The sequence below is a fragment of the Sciurus carolinensis genome, chromosome 13, assembly GCF_902686445.1.
Source record: "Sciurus carolinensis chromosome 13, mSciCar1.2, whole genome shotgun sequence".
In the NCBI taxonomy this organism is placed as follows: Eukaryota; Metazoa; Chordata; class Mammalia; order Rodentia; family Sciuridae; genus Sciurus; species Sciurus carolinensis.
Genome location: NC_062225.1, coordinates 72,900,683 through 72,923,484, shown reverse-complemented (window position 1 = coordinate 72,923,484; position 22,802 = coordinate 72,900,683). Strand labels below are relative to the sequence as shown.

The 22,802-nt window shown below is 39.2% G+C and overlaps 1 protein-coding gene across 1 annotated transcript in view; it reads left to right on the top strand.

The window, feature by feature from the left end:
- The window catches only part of C13H2orf16 (chromosome 13 C2orf16 homolog), a 34,982-nt gene that overhangs the window by 8,733 nt on the left and 3,447 nt on the right, over positions 1–22,802 (top strand). Inside the window, 8 exon segments of the mRNA XM_047522382.1 lie at positions 6,459–6,537; positions 7,981–8,035; positions 8,239–8,334; positions 8,849–10,683; positions 11,803–18,361; positions 18,602–18,837; positions 19,003–19,492; positions 19,967–22,800. Coding sequence (XP_047378338.1) covers positions 6,459–6,537; positions 7,981–8,035; positions 8,239–8,334; positions 8,849–10,683; positions 11,803–18,361; positions 18,602–18,837; positions 19,003–19,492; positions 19,967–22,800 — 12,184 coding nt within the window.

The following is a 22,802-nucleotide window of genomic DNA, read 5'->3' as shown; positions in this document are numbered from 1 at the left end:
ATTCAAAGGCAGCATTCAACATGTTCTCTGTTAGAGTTGTAATTCACTTGTTAATTTGGGAGATAGTCATTTCTGAGATCTTCTGGTATCATACCCAAAGTGTGAATTACTTTGTTACTATGGTGGGTGTGTACCCAAAGAGAGATAAATCTGCCTAGGATGGGAAGAAAGGTAATTCTGTTTCCCCTGAAATTAGAAATGGGGAGAGATTAGGGACGGGCAGGGAGAAAGGAAAAGAAAGAAACATGTCCATTTAAAAAATAAATTGCAGTGGAAGAGCAGCAAGGGCGATATTCAAAGCATAAAGTGGATCACTGTTACTAGTACAATAAATTTTTCTTCTACCTAGAGATCTTGCTAAATTTGCTTACCAATTCTAATTTTCTGTAGGGTTTAAAAAAATATTCTATAAAATTATACCACACGTAAGTAACAATTTTATTTTTCCTTTCCAATCCTTAACGCTTTTTCTTTCTCTTAACTTATTGAATGATTTCCAGTACAGTATTCAATAGTACTGGTATAGTGGAGATCTCCTTTTTGTGTATAAAGGAAAGTTTTCAATAATTCACCATTTATATATAATGTTTGTTATATGTCTTTTCAAACATTGTCAAATTAAGGTGAAGTTCCTTTTTCTATTATGCTAAGAGTTTTAGTATGAGTGGGTGTCAATTTTTTTTCCTTTTTAAAATTTAAAATTTTAGATTGCACACCTGTAATCCCAGCGGCTTGGGAGACTGAAGCAGGAGGATTGTACATTCAAAGCCAGTCTCAGCAACTTGGCAAGGCCCTAAGCAACTTAGTGAGACCCTTTCTCAAAACAATAAGTAAAAAGGGTTGGGGATATGGCTCAATGGTTAAGTATTCTTAGATTCAATCCCCAGTACCAAAATTAAATTAAATTAAGGTGGGCGTGGTGGCTCAGCAGGTTGAGGCAGGAGGATCTCAAGTTCAAAGCCAACCTTAGCAATGGCGAGGCACTAAGCAACTTAATGAAACCCTGTCTCTACAATAAAATACAAAATAGGTCTGGGGATGTTTCTCAGTGGCCAAGTGTCCCTGGAATTTAAAAAAAAAATTAAATTAAAATTAAAGTTTTTATCTCTTTATAAAAGGCTTAAGTTTAAGTGCTTTTCCTATCTCTATTGAGATGGTCATATGGTTTTTGTTGTTTATTCTATCAATTTGCTGAATTACATAGAGATTTTAAAATAATAAACCAACTGTGGGCTGGGTAGTGGCTCACACCTGTAATCTGAGCAACTTGGAAGGCTGAGGCAGGAGGATCACAAATTTAAGGCACCCTGATCAACTTGGAGAAACCCTAAGCAACCTAGCTAAACCCTGTCTCAAAATAAAAAATAAAAAGGGCTGGGGATGTAGCTCAGTAGAGTGCCCTGGGTTTTAATCTTCAGTACACCCTCCCCCGGAAAAACAACTGTGAATCCCTAGAATAAATAAAACTTGTTCTTGATGTCATTCATAATATTTTTTATTTTGTTTGTTAACATTTTGTTTGAGATCTCTGCATCTATGTCCATGAAAAATATTGACTTATAACCTTCCTTTCTGGTAATGTCTTCATAAGATTTTAGAATCATGGTCATTCTACCTTGTAGGAACAGAAGCAATCCCTCTTTTTCATCTCATTAAAATAACAGATACCTCTAACCACTGATGAAATTCCAAGATTTTTTACGTTCAAACAAACAAAAATTTTCCATAAAACACAAGAACATGGACACAACTTAGCCAAGTTATCTGCCACCTTTTCACCACTGTCCAGTAAACTGTTTATTTCTATCTAAGACCTCATCAGAATGGTCTTTACTGTCCATATGTCTATCAACATGCTGCAATGATGATATAGATGTGATGATGATGAAAGATTTCTCTACAACTCTCCTACTTTTTCTTTCTGAACTCTCAACAGAATCACCCTTGACGGTCCATTCATGACAAAGTGAACTTTTTCTAGCAGGAACTTCAGAACTCTTCCTGCCTCTACCTATGACATACTTTTAGGTATTCTTTACCTCAGTACCACCCCCACTTGGGAACTAATTTCTGTCTTTGCATAAGTTCCTATAACAAAATGTTAAGTGACTTACAAGTAACAGAAATTTATTTCTCATACTTGAGGAGCTTGATGCATGTGTGGTGAGGGCCCTCTTCTGAGTTGTCAGCTGCCTACTTCCTTCCAGGAAGGGTGGAGGATATCTCTGGAATCCATTTTATAAGGGCACTAATCCCACCTTGTGACGTAATCACCTACAAAGGCCCCTCCTCTTAATGACATCATATATATATATATATTTTTTTTTTTTTTTTTTTTCTCACTCGGTACTAAGGATTGGGCCCATGGGTGTTCTACCACTGAGCTACATCCCCAGTCCTATTTATTTTTTATTTTTTGATAGGGTCTCACTAAGTTGCTGAGGCTGGCCTTGGCCTTCCAAGTATCTAGGATTTACAGGCTTGTGCAACCAAAACCAGCTGGTTCCCAATATTTCTTTTCTTTTCTTTTTTTAGTACACACTACATGATTCCATTTATTTGAAATTATTTTTTAATATATATTTTAAAACTTGTCCTAATTAGTTATACATGACAGAATGCATTTTGACATATACATAAATGGAGTACAACTTCTCATTTGGTTGTACATGTTGTAGTTACACAGGTCATATAATCATATATGCACATAGCATAGCAATATCCTATTTATTCTACTATCAGTCCTACCCCCCTCCCTTCTCCTCTCCCTTCACTCCCCTCTGTCTAGTCCCCCCCACCTTATTTGTGAATTAGCATCTACATATCAGAGAAAACATTCAGCCTTTTGTTCTTTGGGATTGGCTTATTTCACTTAGCATGATATTCTTTAGTTCTATCCATTTACCCACAAATGCCATACTTTAATTTTTCTTTAAGGTTGAGTAATATTTCATTGTATATATATACCATAGTTTCTTTATCCATTCATCTGTTGAAGGGCCCTAGGTTGGTTCCATAATTCAGCTATTGTGAATTGAACTGCTATAAACATTGATGTGGTTGTGTCACTGTAATATGCTGATTTTCAGTCCTTTGGGTATAAACCTAGGAGTTGGGTGACTGGGTCAAATGGTGGTACCATTCCAAGTTTTCTGAGGAATCTCCGTACTGCTTTCCAGAGTGGTTGTACCAATTTGCAGTCCCACCCAGCAATATATGAGTGTACCTCTTCCCCCACATTCTCCCCAACATTTATTGTTACTTGTATTCTTGAAAATTGCCATTCTGACTGGAATGAGATGGAATCTCAGTGTAGTTTTGATTTGCATTTCTCTAATTGCTAGAGATGTTGAACATTTTTTTCATACATTTGTTGATCAATTGTGTTTCTTCTTCTGTGAATTGTATTTCTATTTCTTCTGTGAAGTATCTGTTCAGTTCCTTTGCCCATTTATTGACTGGGTTCCCAATATTTCTAACAATATGTCAACTAGTCATCTTATTACTCCTTTGAATATAATGTATGTTTTATCTTTGGCTGTTTTAAAGATTCTTTGTCTTGGGGTTGGGGTTGTGGCTCAGTGATAGAGCACTTACCTAGCATGTGTGAGGCACCAGGTTCGATTCTCAGCACCATATTAAAAAAAAAATATATATATATGTATAAAATATATATATATAAAGATTCTTTGTCTTTTCAGCATTCTATAGTGAACTTAAGTTTGGCTTTTCTTTATCTTTTTTTTTTTTTGCTTTTCTTTCTCTTTATGCTGTTTGATACAACTTCTTGCATCTAAGGCTTGAATCTCAGGCTTTCTCAATTTTGAAGATTCCTTGTTAACTTTTTAAAAAGACTATTTTAAAGCAGGTTTTAGATTCACAGTAAAATGAAACGTAATATTTGTAAGATTTTATGGAAGCCTGGGATGAATATCTTCCCCAGAGAGTATTTCATTTGCTTTTGACTATGGCATTATCAATCTAGGATCACTAAATTCATGGCTTTAAAGGTTTTGGGAGGGCTGGGACTATAGCTCAGTGGTAGAGCACTTGCCCCACATGTGTGAGGTACTGTGTTGATCCTCAGCACCACATAAAAAAATAAAATAAAGGTATTGTGTCCATCTATATCTAAAAATATTTTTAAAAAAGATTTCGGGAACCATTTAGATGGTGTGAACTTGAGCAGCAAATTACACAAAAACCAGCCTATTGTTACAACTTCCTAAGGACTTACCTCTAGTCCCCTAAACTTTTTAGTGTGAAGGCAATTTTCCTTGCAGTTTCCTTGGGGTTAGGAGTGATAACAAGTTTCTCTCTTTCTCTTTCTCTTTCTCTTTCTCTTTCTCTTTCTCTCTCTCTCTCTCTTTGGCACTGGGGATTGAACCCAGAGACATTTTATCACTGAGTTACATCCCTAGCCTTTTTTATTTTGTGACAGAGTCTCTCTTAATTGTCCAGGCTGACCTTAAACTTGTGATCCACCTGAGTAGCTGGGATTACAGGTGCACCACTGTGCCCACAAAGTTTGTCATTTTATTGCTATTATGAAGGAGATCTTTTATTATTTTAAGAGATATCTTTATAGTTTTTTTGCTGAAGTAGAGAAAATGATATTGACATTTGTAAGTTGTTTGGGTATTCAGATATTCAGAAATCTTGGTGAATTTTCTTTTTTTTCTTTTCTTTCTTTCTTTCTTTCTTTCTTTCTTTCTTTTTTTCTTTTTTTTTTTATTGAGCACTGGGAATTGAACCCAAAGGGGCTTAACCACTTAGCTACATCCCCAGCCCCCTTTTTATGTTTTATTTAGAGATGGGGTCTACCAAGCCTCTTGACTGCATTTTAAAAAGTTCTTTCAATGTTACTTTCATCCTGATTTTCCTTTTTTTTTCACAAGAGCTAAATTCTGCATTTAAAAGGATGTTGCATTTTATTCAGCGTTTCCAGTGTTTCATGATTATCAAATTATTTAGATCTGTGATATGTATTTGAGTTGATTATGTACATAGATGTTAGGCATGTGTGGTGGCTAATCCCAGCTACTCAGGAGGCTGGGGCAGAAGGATTGTAAATTCAAACCAGTTTGGGCAATTTAGTAAGACCATGTCTCAATACAAAAAGTGTAGTGGATGTTGTTCAGTGGTAGGGTCTTGCCTAGCACAGGCAAGGCCCTGGATTCCATTCACAGTAACACATGGCATGTATAATATATATGTGTATATATATATATATATATATATATATATATATATATTTAAAATTAAAAAATATGTTTACATATACATACACATTGGTGTATACATTTCACATATATAGGTAGAACCTATATATAAGTGTATATGTATACTCTAGTGTATATATTTCATATATATGATTTGTAAGTATATTATTCTATATTCCAAAATTGGTTTTCCTTTTGCTTATTTTTAATCAATGATTCATTATGGACATAAGTTATTAAATAATATAAGACTAAACATAAAATCAATTAAATACTGTCTAAAGTTCATAACTACCATTGCAACTAGGGGGTATTTGGCTGACTGGTAAATTGTGTTACTGAGTCATAAGCATGTTCATGAAGTCACAACTAAATGTTGTGTAGGCTCTTTTGATACTTTCAAGGGACGGATGTCTATTTTTTTTGGGGGGGGAGTACCAGGGATTGAACTCAGGAGCACTTGACCACTGAGCCACATCCCCAGTGCCCCCCCCTCAAGAAAAAAAGACTGATGTCTAGATTTAAAGAGAAGTAAGTGCTTATTTGAAATGGTAAAAATGTTATAAATTACTATCTATATAAAATGATCTGTAGCACTTTTGCAAAAAACCTAGAATTTACTAGCCACTCTTGGAAAATTCTGACCGATAGAACAAAATTAAATTTCCACCATTAGGCATAATCTTGCTTCTACCTACCTTTTCAGCTTCTTCTCTCACAACTTAGCAAAAGTACACCTGACAACTGTGATGTTGATCTTTTCAGTGATGTTCCCACTTGCCTGCAGTGATCTTTTTCACCTAAAAATTTTCTGTTGATTCTTCAAACTCCACTACAAATGGCATCTTATTAACTAATTCGTCCTTTTTTGCAAGAAATTAATCACTGTTCTCTGCATTCCCTAATTTTTATATTTCTGTTACAGCACTTACACATGGTATTTTAACTTATCTGCTTAGAAGACTGTTTTTTTTCACTAATGTAAGTTCCAGAAGTGTAGGGATCATATTTATCTTTTAGCTCAGCACCCCACATAATACCTAGAGCTTAGTAAGTACTTACTAGTCATAATTAAATAAATAAGGTAGTAATTTATGATGTGGTTATAGAAGCCAGCTGTATCAAAATCTAATGCATAAGATACTTCAATATCAGCTATTTGTGTGATGTGCTGTCAATAAATCTCCAAGCTAAAACATAGCCTGATTTTATTTTTTTCCTTTTGTGCTTCTCTAGACTTCAAAGCAGCATAAATTGAAAAAGATCCAGACACCCACAGGTCAGAAAAGTCCTATCTTTTACTCTTCACCTCAAGGCTAAAGACAGATCAACTGTGGATCTGCTTTAAGACCCTAACCTTAAATAACAGATAGAGGGAGGTTGAAAAAGAGGAGGTAAATGAAAGGAGTGTGCCTATTCTTTCTAGCATCTCTACTTCCAATAAGACATAAACAACTCCATAATTCCTTTCATGGTGTCTTTCCTCATGCTTTCTTTTTTCATCTACTTTTATGCAAAGCCCAAAGTATGGGAAAGAAACTTGGGGACATAAGAAAATGGACCAAGACTCACTACCAAGAGTTTGGTTAGGGAAATTTCAGTATTTTTTTTTACTGAAAGTTTGGCCCTTGTCCTGGATGCCAATCCAATAATGAGGACCCAGTTTTGAGAAAAAGGAAAAAGATGTGTTGTTGCTTTGCTAGTAAAGGAGAAACTCAGGGACTCTTCTTCCAAAGGCTGTGAGTCTACCCATCACGGGGAACAGAGAGTTTTTAAAGAGGTGATGCAAAAGTTATATTTCAGGTGTTCTCGATCCTGGGTTGTAAGTCACTTGTGAATTTGGGAAACAGTATTTTCATAGATCTTCTGGCACCATCCCAAATCTGAATTACTTTGTTTCTGTGGTGGGTGTGTGCTCAAGGGCAGTTAACTCTGTCTAGGATTGGGAAGAAAGGTAATCCTGTTTCCCCTGAAATTAGGGAGGGAGTTTAGGAAGGGTTGAAGAGAAAAGAAAGATGTTTTTTTAAAAATAATCCACTGCCACGTGTGGTGGCACACAACTGTATTTATTTATTTATTTTGATGTGGTGCTGAGGATTGAACCTAGTACCTGATTTGTGAGAGGCAAGCACTCTACCACTGAGCTACAGACCCAGCCCAATGTACATCTGGAATTCCAGCAATTTTGGAGGCTGAAGCAGGAGGATCACAAATTCAAGCAATTCTTAGCAAGGCCCTAAGCAATTTAGCAAAAACCCTGTCTCAAAATAAAAAATCAAGAGCTAGGGATGTGGCTCAGTGGTTGAGTACCTGTAGGTTCAAGCCCTGGTAACAAAAATAAATTAATAAATAAGTCACAGGTGCAGAGCAGCAAGGACTGTATTGAAGCATGAAGTAGATCTGTTATACTTTTATTTCCCTACCATAGAAGCTGGGTAGATTTCTTTGAAGGAAAAGATATATATCAGGACCTCTTTTTTACCATTCCAATGTCCTATTCCCATGGCTATTCCTCCTCTTCCCAATAGCTGGCATCTACTACATAATGAAGGATATATATATATATTTTTTTTTTTTTTTTTTTTAACCTGATCTCTACCACTCATTAGCTTTATGACCTTGGGCATGACTTCACCTTGGCAATTCCAGAATAATGGTTTACCTGTTTCTCCTTTGTTTCTGTAATTGCAAAATGAGGGGGTTGTGCTGAATGATATCAATATCACTATGCTAATAGATTCTTCACTAATATTCCCAGTTCCACAGTTGGAAGAAAACATCAGGATGGATTGCATTGAAGCTAATCCAACATGGTGAGTGAGTGAGTGAAATCTGTCTTCAGCCTGTTCTACTGATAAATTATCTTAATTATAAAATTTAGGAATAAAATACCTGAAATGTTAACTTCTCTCATTGTGATAGTGTCTCCTTTCTAAGTTAAATCTCTTTTCTTATTGGTTTGCTTACTGGTACTTTAATATCACTCAATTACACTGACATATTCTGTTGCATCCAGTATTTCAGAACTCCCTGTGAGCTGGACCCAGGAATATCTACTCTGGTCAATGGGCAGGAGTCTTCAACATATCTTCCAACACCTGGAAAATGCAAGGTCAGGGAACATAGTTTCTGGGTGGGGGACTGAAGGTGGTAAAGCATTTAAAAGGATTTAAGGGGTGGGAGGGGTGGGGGGAAGGGAAAAAAATAACAGAATGAATCAAACATTACCCTATGTAAATTTATGATTACACAAATGGTATGCCTTTATGCCATGTACAGAGAAACAACATGTATCCCATTTGTGTACAATAATAAAAAAATAAATAAATAAAATTTAAAAAAAAAGGATTTAAGAGGGAGGAAGGAAGAGAGTGAAAGAGGGAGGCAAAAGGAAAGGAGAGAGTTAGTTTTGGCAGTAAGCAAAATTCTGGGTTCAAACTAATTTAAGGAACATATCTGAGTAGAATGGGAATAGTTGTTTTTCTTTGTCCCGGTGGAAGAATTCTTTGTACATGTAAATGATGTTGGAGACCAAAGATATTTTGCATTTGGAATGACCATGCTCTTTCTTTTTCTTCTCCTAACTCTAAAGCAAATAAATGGAAACTTGTCTCTTTATTTCTTAGATCAAGTCTTATGGAACTGGGTTTGCCTGAACCCCCGGATGTGACTTCTTCCTCCTCCTCCTCCTCTATTCTTGTGGCTCAAGAGGCTGTTCTACCCAGTTGTGAATGTACGAAGGCAGAACTTTCTACTGACAATGGTATCTCCTCTGGATCATCAAGCACCAGCTCCAACCTGTCTTACCTTCCTATCTTTTCTGAAGGAAGAACTTGGCAATTCCAGAGTAATGGTTTACCTGTTTCTCCTCAAAAGCAACCATCTGTATTCAGGAACCAGGACACATCCCTGCCTCCTTTTTGGATATCAGAGCCTGAGAAATCAGAACTTTTTCAGAATTTGGCAGCTCTGTCACCTCTACATCCTCAAAATTCTTTTATTAACTCTATTTTTGAATCCCAAGGTCACTGCAAACAACAACAGAAAACAAAAGAAAAGAAAAGGAGCAAGAGTCATTTGGTAGCAGATCAGGAGCCAAATTCTGTTTCAAGTGGGAGACCACAACTCCCAGGGTGGGCTCCACTCCAGCTTTCTCCTTTGGCTAGAGGGGAGCTAGAAGGGCATATGTCTTGGAAGGTCTGTACTTTGCGGGAACAAATAGTGCCCTTGCCTGTGAGGGAATCATGGGCAATGCTGAATTATTTAATACAAGCAGGAATCCCTGAGCCAGTGAATCCCCAAACCCAGTTATCTATGCCTATTGATCAAAGCACTGAGCAAAATACCAATAATAAATCCCCAGACCTTCCAACATTTCAGCTCCATGTGAACATTGGAGTGGAATCTGGATTAAATAGAACAGAAACAAAAATTTCACAGTCATTTATCTCAAGTAAGCAGTTACAACCTGGGGATGACCCCCAAATTCTTGACTCTAAGCCTTTAGTTAGGTCAATGGGCTCTCCACCTCCCAGAAATTTAGGAGTTAACATTATTCAAGAAGAAACCACTTTACTGAAGAAGGACCCAAAGCATGTGCTAGAGCTTAGTATAGAACAGAGAGTCATAGGTCTTCCAGAAAAAAGGATACAGCAACATAAGACACAAGTGACTGATGTGGAGCTTACTCCAAGATTACCATATCAAATCACAGATAACATAAAGGTAACTCCATTGGCATTGCTTCAGGTCATGAATTCAATGGGGATGATCCCAGAATCACATTCAGATGTGATAGAGTCTATGGGTTTATTCCCACACCCACCAAATCAAGGTGTAAAACCAGTGAAGCCCATGGAAATAATAAGTGTAACCCCCAAATCATCAAATCAATTAATTGAGTCAGTGGAGGTAACCTCAAGTCCTCAACAAGATGTGGAACCAAAGAGGATGACATCAAGACTGAATCAAGTCACAGACAATGTGAAGGTAACTCCTATAGCATTGCTTCAAGTCATGGATTCCATGGGGATGGTTAACAAATCACATTCACATATCATAGAATCCGTGGGAATGATTCCAAAGCCAGAATATCAAGTCATGAAGTTAGTGAAGATGGACACATTGTTGGACCAGCAAGCCATAAAACCAGAAGAGGTAAGTCCAAGGCCACAACATACAGTGGCGCAAACTGTGGAAATTTGTCCAGGGCCACAGAATGAAGTAATGAAGTCAGTGAGCATGACCTTGGGGTCACAAAGTCAAGCTGTGGAACAAGTGAAGATTACTCCAGAACCAATATCTCAGTACACAAAACCATTGGAAACTGTCTCAACACCATTACATCAAGAAATGGATTACATGAAAGTAACTCCAGTGGTGCTATTACAAACCATGGATGCCATGGGGATAATTCCACCAGCAGAGCCACATGTTACAGAATGTGGGGATTTGACCCCAGGTTCACAGTCTGAAATTGCAAATTTGACCCCAACATCAACTCAACCAGTTGGTTTAACTTCTTCCCTTAGTATTCCTACAACTCTTACCCCACTAAGAGCTGTAGAATCTGTGAGTTTACCTCCGAAGCCACCACCTAATGTCACAAAATCAGCAGGAATGATTCTAACACCATCTTATCAACCTGTACATTCTGTAAAGGTAACTCCCATAGCACTGAGGTTGCCCATTGGAATGATTACAGCACCACAGTCACAAGTTATAGGATCTCAGGGTTTGACCCCACAGCCAATATCTCAAATCAAGGAGTCTTTGGAATTGAATTCTGGGTTACAGATCCAACAAGTGCAAGATTCAGTGGGCATGACTCCACAACCACATCATCAAGGCACAGAATCTGTGTCATTAACTTCAAGAACACCTCATCAGGTCATGGATCCTTTGAGGTTGACCCCATGGTGTCAAGTCCTGGAATATTCAGAGATGAGCCCAAGGCAAACCCACAAAGTAACAGAAACTATGGGGTTGACCTCTGACACATGGCTAAAAATGAAGAAATCTGTACAGCTGACAAAGTCACACCATCAAATAATGGAATCTTTGGGGGCAATCCCAGGAAAACCAGGTCAAGGTACAGAACTTGTAGGAATGAGCCAAAAGCCACTGCATCAAGTCACACAATCTGCCATAATGACTACTACATCACTGCTTCAAGGTGTGAAATACATGGAGGTGGAGCCAATGCCACAAGTTAAGATTGTGGAGTCTATAAAATTATCCCCAGGATTGCAAGATGTAAAACCTGAGAACCTGATCCTGGGACCAAAGTTGCAAAGTATGAAATCTGTAGACTCAACCACAAGTTTAGTTCCACAAGTGACAAAATATGAACAGCTGATACCAACTATTAAATCTACAGATGTGACCCCAGAACTTCAATGGCAGAATGTAAAATCTGAGGAGTTAACATCCATACCACAGTTGCAGCAAGGTGAAAAATCTATGCAGTCAGGCCCAGGGTCTCTGCCTCAAGATGTGGAATCTATCCAACTCACCCTAGGACCACAACTGCAAAGTGTAAAATCTGCTGAGTTAATCCCAACACCACTGAGATCGATAGATTTGAGCCCCTGTTCACAGTTTCAAGATAGAGATTATGTTCATTTGGCCCTACCACCAGAGTTTAAAGATATAAAATCTGTGGAATTGACCCTAAAGACACCACTGGTCAATATAAAATCTATGGAGCTGACCCCAGAACCATCATTACAAAATATCAGCTCTGAGAAGATATCCCCAGTAGTATTGCCTGAAGATGTGAAAACTCCCCAAATGGTAGAATATAGGAGATTAATTCCTGAGTCACAAGTGCAAAGTATGAAATTTGGGGAATTGATTCCAGGTATACAACTTCAAGGAGTAAAATCTGTAGAGTTGAACCTCAAACCAAATTATCAAGCCATGGAGCCTAAAGGATTGATCCCATGGCATCAAGCCTCAGAATCCTTACGGATGATCCCAGAGCCAGGACATCAAGACACAGAGGCAAAATTGATCTCTGACACTTGTCACCAAGTAGGAAAATCTGTTGGGTTGACACAACCATATTTAGGAATGACCCCAGTGCCATTAAGCCAAACTTCAGAATCTATGGAGATGAGTCCAACATCATTTCAAGACACTCTTAAGACTGTGTTTCAACTTGTAAAAGTGATGAAGGAGACTCCAGACTCACAACACACAATAAAAGAATCTCTGGATTTGATACCAGCATCAAAGATGCAAAGTATGAAATCAAAGGTGTTGACCCCAGAGCCACAATCCCAAGGTATGAAGTTCATTCATTTAAATCTACAACCACATTCAGAGATACCCTTAAGGGTAGAATCTGAAGATGCAGACACCATGGGGTTGGCATTCTCTCAAGTTGATAAGACCTGGAGGGCTGTCCCAGAACCATATTCTCTGGGGTTGACTCTAGGAGAAGAGATTCACTATGAGAAATCAGGGTCAATACCACAAAATTTGAAATCTCTTAAGTTAAACCCTGAGGCATCCCCATTAGTGGTTGAATCTAAAAAATTAATTACAGGTTCAAAACCATATCTTATAGACTTGATCCCAGGGCCACAACTCCAGGGAGTAAAGTCTAGGCAAATTGATCCAGAGTCACAGTGGAAAGATGCAAAATGTGTGAATTTAGTTCAAAAGTCAACTACAGAAGTGGACGAATCTGAGAAGCCAAAACCAGAGCCAGTGCTGCAAGGTATATTATTGGAAGAATTGATTAAGGGGGCACAGAAACACAGTGTGAAATCTGCATATTTAAATCAAGGTCCATGGCAGCCAAGTGTCAAATCTTCTGGATTGACTCCAGGGCCACAATTGCAAAGTGTTAGATTTTCAAACTTATCTCCAGATACACTTCTTCAAGAAGAAGAACCTATAGATTTATTCTTAGGGGCACCACATTATGGTGTGAAATCTGATGAAATGACCCCAAGTTCCCCAGTACAAGAAATCAAATTGTCAGATTTTATCCCAGAGACAAAGCATCAAAGTGTCAAATCAGTTCCATTGATTCCAGAACCACAACCTCAAGGTGTGAAATCTGTAGAACTAAGCCCAGGACCATGCTTGCAAGATGTCAGATTTTCTGATTTTATCCCAGAGTCAAAGCATCAGGGTTTCAAACATATACAGTTGATACCACGGGATGAGCTTCAAGATATAAAGTTTCTAGGGTTTGTACCAGAATCATCTTTGCAGTTAAGCCAACAGCCACCGGATGAAGATATGAAATCTGTTTTGTATACTGAAGGATCACAGTTCTACAAAAAGAAATCTACAATATTGACTTCAGAACTACAAAGTGAAAAACCTGAGGAAGAAAATCTAGGGCTATGGCAACAAGATATCAAGTTTTCTGGATTGACCTCAGGACCAAAGCTTCAAGGTGTCAAATTTGGGAAGCAAACCCCAGGATCAAGGATTGAAGTGACTTCAGAGTTAGGCCTGCCTGATTCCAAATTAGCAAGTGTTTGTTCAGGGCTTCAAGACATTAAACAGGTGGGGCTTAACATAGGGCCATGGCTACAAGATGTCAAATTTTTGGATACAACACCAGGAACTCAAAGTGTGAAGTCTTCACAGTTAAAATCAGGACAGCAGCTGCAATGTAGGCAGTTTTTGGAGTTGACCTCACAGCCAGAGAAGAAAGGGGTTAAACCAGAGTTGTTAGTACCAGAACCACTGTTTCAAGATGTAAAATATGTAACAATGAACCAAATGCCACACTTTGAAGGTGAAATTTCTTATAAATTAGTCCCAGAGCCGCAGACAGCATATGTAGAATTTATGGAGTTGACTCCTGGGATACTGTTACCAAGTGCAAATCATTCTGAGTTGACCAGAAGACCACAGTCACAAGACATGAAATCTGAATTGGTCCAAGGACCACAGATGGAAAATGTAAAACCTGTGGAGCACACCCCAGTCTCAAAGATTCAAGGTTTAGAATCTGAGAAGCCAATCCCAGAACCACACATGGAAGACAAAACATCTGTAGAACTAGCCCCAGGGCCACATTTGGGAAATATGAAATCTATGCAGTTAACACCAAAGTCAGAGCTGGGAAAAGCCAAATCAATGGTGTCAACTCCAGGGCCAAAGGCAGGAAGTGTGAAACCTGGGGAGCTCACCCCAGCTTCAAAGATTCAAGGTTTAAAATCTGTATCACTACCTTCAAGACCACAGTTGGAAGATATGAAATCTGTAGTCTTAACTCCAGAACCATTTCTAGAAGGGATAAAATCTATGGAGATAACCCCAATTTCCCAAAAGGAACATGTGAAATCCATAAAGATAACCTTGGGACCACAGTCAAAAGATTTCGACTCTGTGGAATTCATCCCTTATTGCCAGGTCGAAAGTGTGAAATCTATGGAGTTGACTCCAGGTTCAAAAATTCAAGATTTGAAAACTCTGGAATTGGTCCCAGGTATACAGATTCAAGATGTGAAAGCTATGGAATCAAAACTTGAGCCAAAGATGCAAGGTGAGAATTCTGTGGCTTTTGTACCTGAGCCATTGCTTCAAGGTGTTAAATCTATGGAGGTTTCTCAACAACCTGAACTGCAAGGTATGAAACTTGAGGAACTGGCTTCAGAGCCACAAAAGCAAGATTCCAAATTTGTGGAGACTACCCCATGTTTTAAGATGCAAAATTTAAAATCTATAGAGGAGACTCCAGATTCACACTTGCAATATGAAAAACCTGTGAAGTTGACCCCAACACTAACCAGAAGAGAAGGGGTTCAAGAAGTAAAATCTGTGAACTTAGCCACAAAGCAACAGTTACAAGGGATGGCACCTGTGGATTTAACTCTTGGTCCTGAGCAGGATGACCAGGTAAACTCACTGGAGAGGATGTGTATGAATTTAGAGCAACCAAAGAGGGGATCTGAGTTAGAAAGTATAATGTCTTTGAATTTAAAAGGGCCCAAACTTAAAGGTACAAAATCTCTAGACCTTAACTCCAAACTACCACTGAAAGATATGAAGTCATTTGAATTGGCTCCAGAACCAATTATTCAAGATGTAAAAGCTAAAGAGCTCAAATGTGAACCACAGTTGCAAAGTATAAAATCTCCCAAGTTGACCCCAGGACCACAGTTGTACCAAGTCAAACCCTTGGAGTCCACTTTAGAGTCACTGCTTCAAGATGTGAAAACTGTGGAGTTAGAAAAAGAGCTGCAGCTTGAAAGTATAAAATATACTAATTGGATACCAGAACCAGAGTACCAAGGTGTGAAATCTGTAGGATCAAACTTTGGGTCACAATATCAAGGTGTCAAACCTGCAGAATTAAAAACTTCTGTACAGTTGGGAGGTGTGATGCCATCTGAATTATCTAGAGGGCCAAAATTTCAAGGAGCAAAATCTGTGGAATTAAATCATGAGCCACAGTTGCAGTGTATGAAAACCTCTACGCTGTCTCCAGGACCAGAGGTACAAAAAAGGAAAATTTTTGCATCAACCTCAGAGCCAGAGCTTCAAGGTGTGAAATCTGTGGAATTACACCAAAGGCCACAGCTTAGAAGTATGAGATCTGTGCAGTGGATACCAGGACCTGAGTTCCAAGGTGTGAAACCTACAGGATTAAATCTTGTATCACAATCTCAATGTGTCAAACCTGCACGGTTGAAAACTTCCACAGACTTGAGAAGTACAAAGGTATTGACTCTAGGGCCAAAACTGCAAGGTGCAAAATCTATGGAATTTAACCTTGGGTCTCATGGTCAGTGTATGAAAACCCGTGAGTTGTCCCCAGGAACAGAGCTGCAAAAAGGGAAAAATATTTCAACTTCAGCGCCACAGCTTCAAGATATAAAAGCTATGGAGTTAGACCAAGGGTCACAGCTTGGAAGTAAGAAGTCTGTTAAGTGGATTCCAATAACCGAATTCCAAAATCTGAAATCTGTGCTAAATCTTGAGTCACAATCTCAGGGTGTCACAGCTCTACAGTCAAAATCTTCAATACAGTTAAGAGATGTGAAAACATCTGAGTTGACGCAAAGGTCAAAGCTCAGAGGTATACAACCTTTGGTATCACTCCAGGAATATCAGCCTCAAGACTTTAAAACTATTGATTTTAAATCTGGGCTGCAGTTGAGAAGTACAAAATCATGTGACCCAACTTCAAGGTCAAAACTCTGTGATATAAAAACAATGATGTACAAACCTGGATTTCATTTGCAAGATTTAAAATCTTCTGAATTGACCCCAGGACAGTTGCAAGAAGTGAAACCCTTGGAATCATTCCTAGAAACAGAATCTGAAGCTGTGAAGTCTCTAGTGCATACACAAGAGCCACAACTTCCAGGGGTGAAATCAGGAATAATAAGCCAAGGGCCACAATTACAAAATGATAAACTTGCAGAGCTGAACTCTGTAATATACTTGAAAAGTATGAAGTCATCTGAATTAGCTTCTCAGACAAAGCCTCAAGGCACAAAATCTGAGGAGTTCAACTCTGGGCCCCAGAAGCAAAGTGTAAAATGTTCTAAGTTGACACCTGAGACAAAGTCCCAATATATGAAAGGTACTGAGTTAAGCCCCAGTTCACAGTTGAAAGGTATACCATTTTCTGATTTGACCATGAGGACCAAGATTCAAGGTGTCAAATCTATAGACTCCAAACCTAGGCCACGTTTGCCAGGTGTAAGATCTAATGAGCCGATAGTTAGGACAAAGCCTGAAGAAGTGAAATTGGTGGAGTTAAAATTGGGTCCGCAGTTACAAGATGTGAAATCTTCTAGATTGATCACGGGTATAAAGCTTCAAGATGTAAAATCTATGGATTTCAGTTCCAGATCACACTTACAAGGTGTAAAATCTTCTGAAGTGATCACAGGGAGAAAGCTTCAAGATGTGAAATCTGTAGAATTCAAACCTACTCCAAAGTTGCAAGGTGAGAAATCTGATTTGACCCTGGGGAGGAAGTATCTAGGTATGAAATCTGTAGGACTGGACTCAGACCCCCAGTTACAAGATATGAAATCTTCTGAGCTGATCATGGGTATAAAACTTGGAGGTATAAAATCTGTGGAGTTCAGTCCTAGAAAATACTTTAAAAGTATAAAATCTTCTGAGGTGATACCAGGAACAGAATTTCAAGTTGTAAAATCAGTGGACTTCAACTCTGGACCACAAATACAAGGTGAAAAATCTTCTGAGTTGGTTCAAGGGATGGAGTTTCAAGATGTGAAGTCTGTAGAGTGTGACCATGGTTCAAAGTTACAAGGTGTGACATCTGAGTTAATACCAGAAACAAAGCTTCAAGGTGCGGAATCTGTGAAATTCAACTCAAGCCCCCAGTTGCAAGATGTGAAATACTCTAAGCTGATTCTGGGGACGAAGTTTCAAGATTTAAAATGTAGAGAGTTCAGTTCTGGACCATACTTACAGGGTGTGAAATCTTCTGAAGTGATCCCAGGGTCAAAGCTTCAAAAAGAAAATTCTGTGGGGTTAATTCCTCAGCCACTGTGGCAAGATGTGAAATCTCTTGAATTGTGTCTAAGTAAGGTACAAGATAGGAAATCTTTGGGGTTCAACTCATTCCCACAGTTCCAAAACAAGGAATTATCCAGGTTGACACCATGTATGAAATCTATGGAATTTACCCCGGGGGCAAAGTTCCAAAGTGTGAAATCTGATTCCACAAATCTTCCAACAGAGGTCAACCGTGGCTCAGAATTACAGGTAGTAAAACACTCTGAGTTGGCCTTGGAATCAAAGATTCATAGTATGGTATCTTCTGAATTCAGTACTGGAAATCAGCAACAAGATGAGAAATCTCATAAATTGAGTCAATGGCCACAGTTTCAAAGTGTAAATTTTATGGTTTTCAATCATGGGCCACATTTGCAAGGGATAAAATCTTCTACTAAGCTTCCAGATGAGCAATCTCAGAAATTTAAGCATAAGCTTAAATTGAAAGGTGGGAAATCCTCTGAATTGAATCTAGGTTCACAGACTCAGTATAAAAAATTTATGGCATTCCACACTGGGCCACAGTTAGAAAGTACAAAATCTTCTGAGTTTATGCCTGGGCCAGAGTTTCATGGAATAAAATCCCAGATGTTCTGCCTTGAACCACATTTTCAAGGAGTGAATTCTGCATCCCTTCCAGGGTCCAAACCTCAGTCTGAAAATTCTGCTGGGTGCCACCCTGGATCACATTTTCAAGGTGTGAATTCTGCATCCCTTCCAGAGCCCAAACCTCAGTGTGAAAATTCTGCTGGGTGCCACCCTGGGCCACAATTTCAAGGTGTGAATTCTGCATCCCTTCCAGAGCCCAAACCTCAGTCTGAAAATTTTACTGGGTGCCACCCTGGGCCACAATTTCAAGGTGTGAATTCTGCATCCCTTCCAGAGCCCAAACCTCAGTGTGAAAATTCTACTGGGTGCCACCCTGGGCCACACTTTCAAGGTGTGAATTCTGCATCCCTTCCAGAGTCCAAACCTCAGTGTGAAAATTCTACTGGGTGCCACCCTGGGCCACACTTTCAAGGTGTGAATTCTGCATCCCTTCCAGAGCCCAAACCTCAGTGTGAAAATTCTACTGGGTGCCACCCTGGGCCACATTTTCAAGGTATGAATTCTGCATCCCTTCCAGGGTCCAAACCTCAGTGTGAAAATTCTACTGAGTGCCACCCTGGGCCACACTTTCAAGGCATGAATTATTCTTCATCTGATCCAGGACCAAAATCTCAGTGTGTAAATTCTGCTGGGTGCCACTCTGGATCACATTTTCAAGGTGTGAAATCTTCTGAGTTAACTCCGATTTCAAAACTTCAAAGTTTAAAGTCTTGTGAGTTGAATTCAGAGACAGATATTAAAATTGAGACAACTATGATAGTTAATTCTGGACCACATTCACAGGATTTGAAATCTGAATTGACTCCAGGGTCAAAATTTCTAGGTTTTTCACCTGTGGAAATTAACCCTGGATCACAGGTACACTATGTGGATTCTTCTGAATTGAATTCAGGTCCAAAATTGGAATTTATAAAGTCCATGGAATGCAAAGGTGGGCCATACTTGCAAGATATTAACACTTTTGAATTGACTTCAGGAATAAAAATTCCAAGTATTAAATCTGAATTTCACCCAGGGCCAGAGTTTGAAGGCATAGAATCTGTTGTGTTCAACACTGTGCAACATTTACAAGATATAAAATGTGAATTGACTCCAGGGACAAAGTTCCAAAGTATAACACAAAGAGAGTTCAACTCTGATTCACAACTTCAAGATATGAATTCTTCCAACTTGAATTCAGAGTCAAAACTTGAATGTATAAATTTTAAGTTTCATCCAGGGCCACAGGTGCAAACCATGAAGCCCTCTGAATTGAATCCTGGGTCAGGATCTCAAGGTACAAAATCTGCTTTGTTCAACTCTGGACCATACTTGCAAGATATGAAATCTTCTGAGTTAACTCCAGGAACAAAGTTTCAATTTTTGAAGAATCAACCTGGGTCACAGCAGCAAGGTGTACAACCTGTGTTCACTTTGGGTCCTCAGTTGAATGGTGTGAAATCTTTACATCTGCATACAGATGTACAGTCTATGGAGATGAGCAGGCAGCCATTGTTTTTTGGTGAGAATTCTGTAAAATTGATTTCAGGTTCCGGGCTGCAGGACTTGCAATGTGGTATATATGCAGTTGAGCCATGTTTTCAAAGAGTGAATTCTGTGGAATTAAACACAGAGCCACATCCTCAAGGCATGAATTCTGAGAAGTTGCCTTTACACCTCAAGCAGCACAGTGTGAGAAAAGTGGTGTTTGCACCAAAGCCATATTGTCAGGCTGTGACATCTCTGAAGTGGAAACCAGGGTCACAACTTCAAAGTATGAATTCTTTAGCATTGACATCATGCCTCAGGTCACAATGTGTTAAATCTATGTTCTTCACACCAAAGTCATGTTTTCAAAATGCAAAACCTGTGGACCTGAGGCCAAGGTCCCAGCAATATGAAGATATGGATTGCCAAGAGTTGACTTTAGGTGTAAAATCAGTGGTGCTGACACCAAAGCCAACTAGTAAGTTCCTACCAGGACCAGCATTGACTAGTGTCAAATTTTCAAATTTGTTTCCAGAATCACAGCAACAAGGTGTGAAAACTTTGGAGTTTACTCCAGAGCCAAAGTTGCAAAGTTTAAAACATGTGAAATTGTCTTCAGTGTCACTGCAGCAAACTGTAAAATCTGTGGAGTTAGCGCCAAGATCACCGCCTCAAAGACAGGAATCTGGTAACCAAACTCCAAGAAGTTTTCAAATCGCAGAATCCTCCAAAGTAATCTCTAGACCAGGGAAACAGTTTGTAGAATATGCAGAGATGATTCCAAAGCCAAGGCAGCAAGTCCCTACATCTGTGAATTTGAATTCAATATCAATTTACCAAGCCACAGAATCTTCAGATATGACACAAGGGTTGGCACAAAAAGACATAGAAACAGTGGAGAAATATGTGGGGTTGACCTCAAAGCCAATAGATAAAGCTATGGAATTTTCAGGAATACCTCTGCAGCTAGATCTTCAAGTATCAGAATCTGTTGATCTGGCTTCAGTGCTAAGGGATCGAGGTTCAAGATCCTTAAAATTAACCTCAGAGAAAAGTTACCAAATCCCAGAAACTCTGGGGATGCTCTCTCAATCATGGCCTCAAGCTAAGGATTTTGGGGAGTTATATATAAAACCATTACAGCAAGTTATAGAACCTGAAGGGATGACACCAGAGTTCAAGCATCATGCTACAGAAGATACAGGGTTGATCTGTAAAGCAAGGTTGCAAGGGAAGGAATTTCTTGGACCAAACTCAAAGTCAATAAGTCAAACTACTGGATATGTAGAGAAATCTCCAAGGCACTGTCCTCAAACTTTAGAACCCGTGGGGATGATCTCTGAGAAAAGATCGCAAAGGGAAAAAACTGAAATATTGTTGCCAAAGTCATTACATCATGTCCCAGATTCTGCTTCAGGGATGATACCACAGTTAGGACATCAAGGTCCTGAATCTGTGGAGCTAAGTTACAAGGAACCTATGGAACTGACCCCAAAGTCACAACATTATGTGGGATCTTCAGGAATAACATTAGGGTTAGGACATAAAGTCCCAGAATCTGTAACTCTGACCTCTCAGCCATCACTGCAAGTGGAGGAATCCTTAAAGTTGGCTCCAAAGCAAAGAAGTCAAGTTATGGGACATGCAGAATCTATAGAGTTCAACTCTGAGACATGGCAGCAAGGTGAGGTATCAATTGGGCTAACAAAGTCACAGAATCAAAGTATGAAAAATTCAGGGATAGCTCCAGCAGGACCACTGGGTCAAATTATAAAATGTATGAAGATTAGTCCAAAACCACTGGATCAAATCACAGAATCTGCAAGTACAAAGATTCAAGTTGCTCCATCAGTAAGGGTGACCCCAGAACCTCCCCCCAAAATTGTTGAATCTGTGAAAGTGACCTCTAGGCCACCAATTCAACTTGCGGAATCTATGGCAAAACCAGGGCCAAGCCCTCAAATGACAGAAAATGTTGAATTGACTCCAAAACACCAAGATGTAAAATCTTCAGGGTATACCTCAAGCCTGTGGTTACAGAATACGAAATGTAAGGAATTAATCACAGAGCCAACACATCAAATTTTGGAAAAGACTGTATTAACCCCAAGGCCACCATGTCAAGTCGTAAAATCTGAGGAACTAGCACCAGGACCAGCTCCTCAGTTTGTAGACCCAATAGGAGTAGCCAGGGGATCAGAGATTGATGTAACAGATTGTTTGGATTTACTCCCAGCACCATATCTTCAAGAACTGGTAAAACCTGTAAATTTAACTCCCAAGCCAAGTATTCGAGTGAGGTCTGCAGAATTAACCTCAAAACAAACATCTCCATTTGAGGAACCTACAATATTGACTCATGAGCAAAGGTTGCAGTCTGCAAAATCCACAGAGAAAAAAACAGAGCCTCCTGAAGTTATTAAATCTGAGGATTTGAATCAAGGACAGGTATGTCAGAATTGGGACTCTAAGGAATCCATGTCAGAAGAAGAGTTACAAGAAAGTGATTTTTTCTTTGAGTCCCTAACCAGCTCTTCGGGCCCACTCATTTCAAGTTCTGTCCAAACATCTGAGTTAGGAAGCCTTTGGGGTTCTGGGATGTTAGAAATATCAAGAGCTTTGGATATGAAGAATCTTGGGACATATATTTTGCAGCCTGAAGAGTCCTATAGTGACTCTGTCATGATACAGTCGTCACCCCTTCCCCTGGACCTTCATAATAAACCCTCTGATAAGACAGAGAACACTGTGGAAATCCCACACCCTGAAACTATGGGAGTGGATATCACATCTAAGGAGAGAACTAAGAGGAAGCAGATGGAGGAGTTAGAGGACTCACTCCAGAGCCATTCACAACATCCATCACAAAGACGGAGATCACCATCTGGGACATGCCAGGGAGGATCATGGTCTCAAAGAGGTTCTAGCCGGTCTTTCCTGGGCAGACAACAGAATGTCTGGGAGAATCATGTCTATAGGCAGCGACTACCT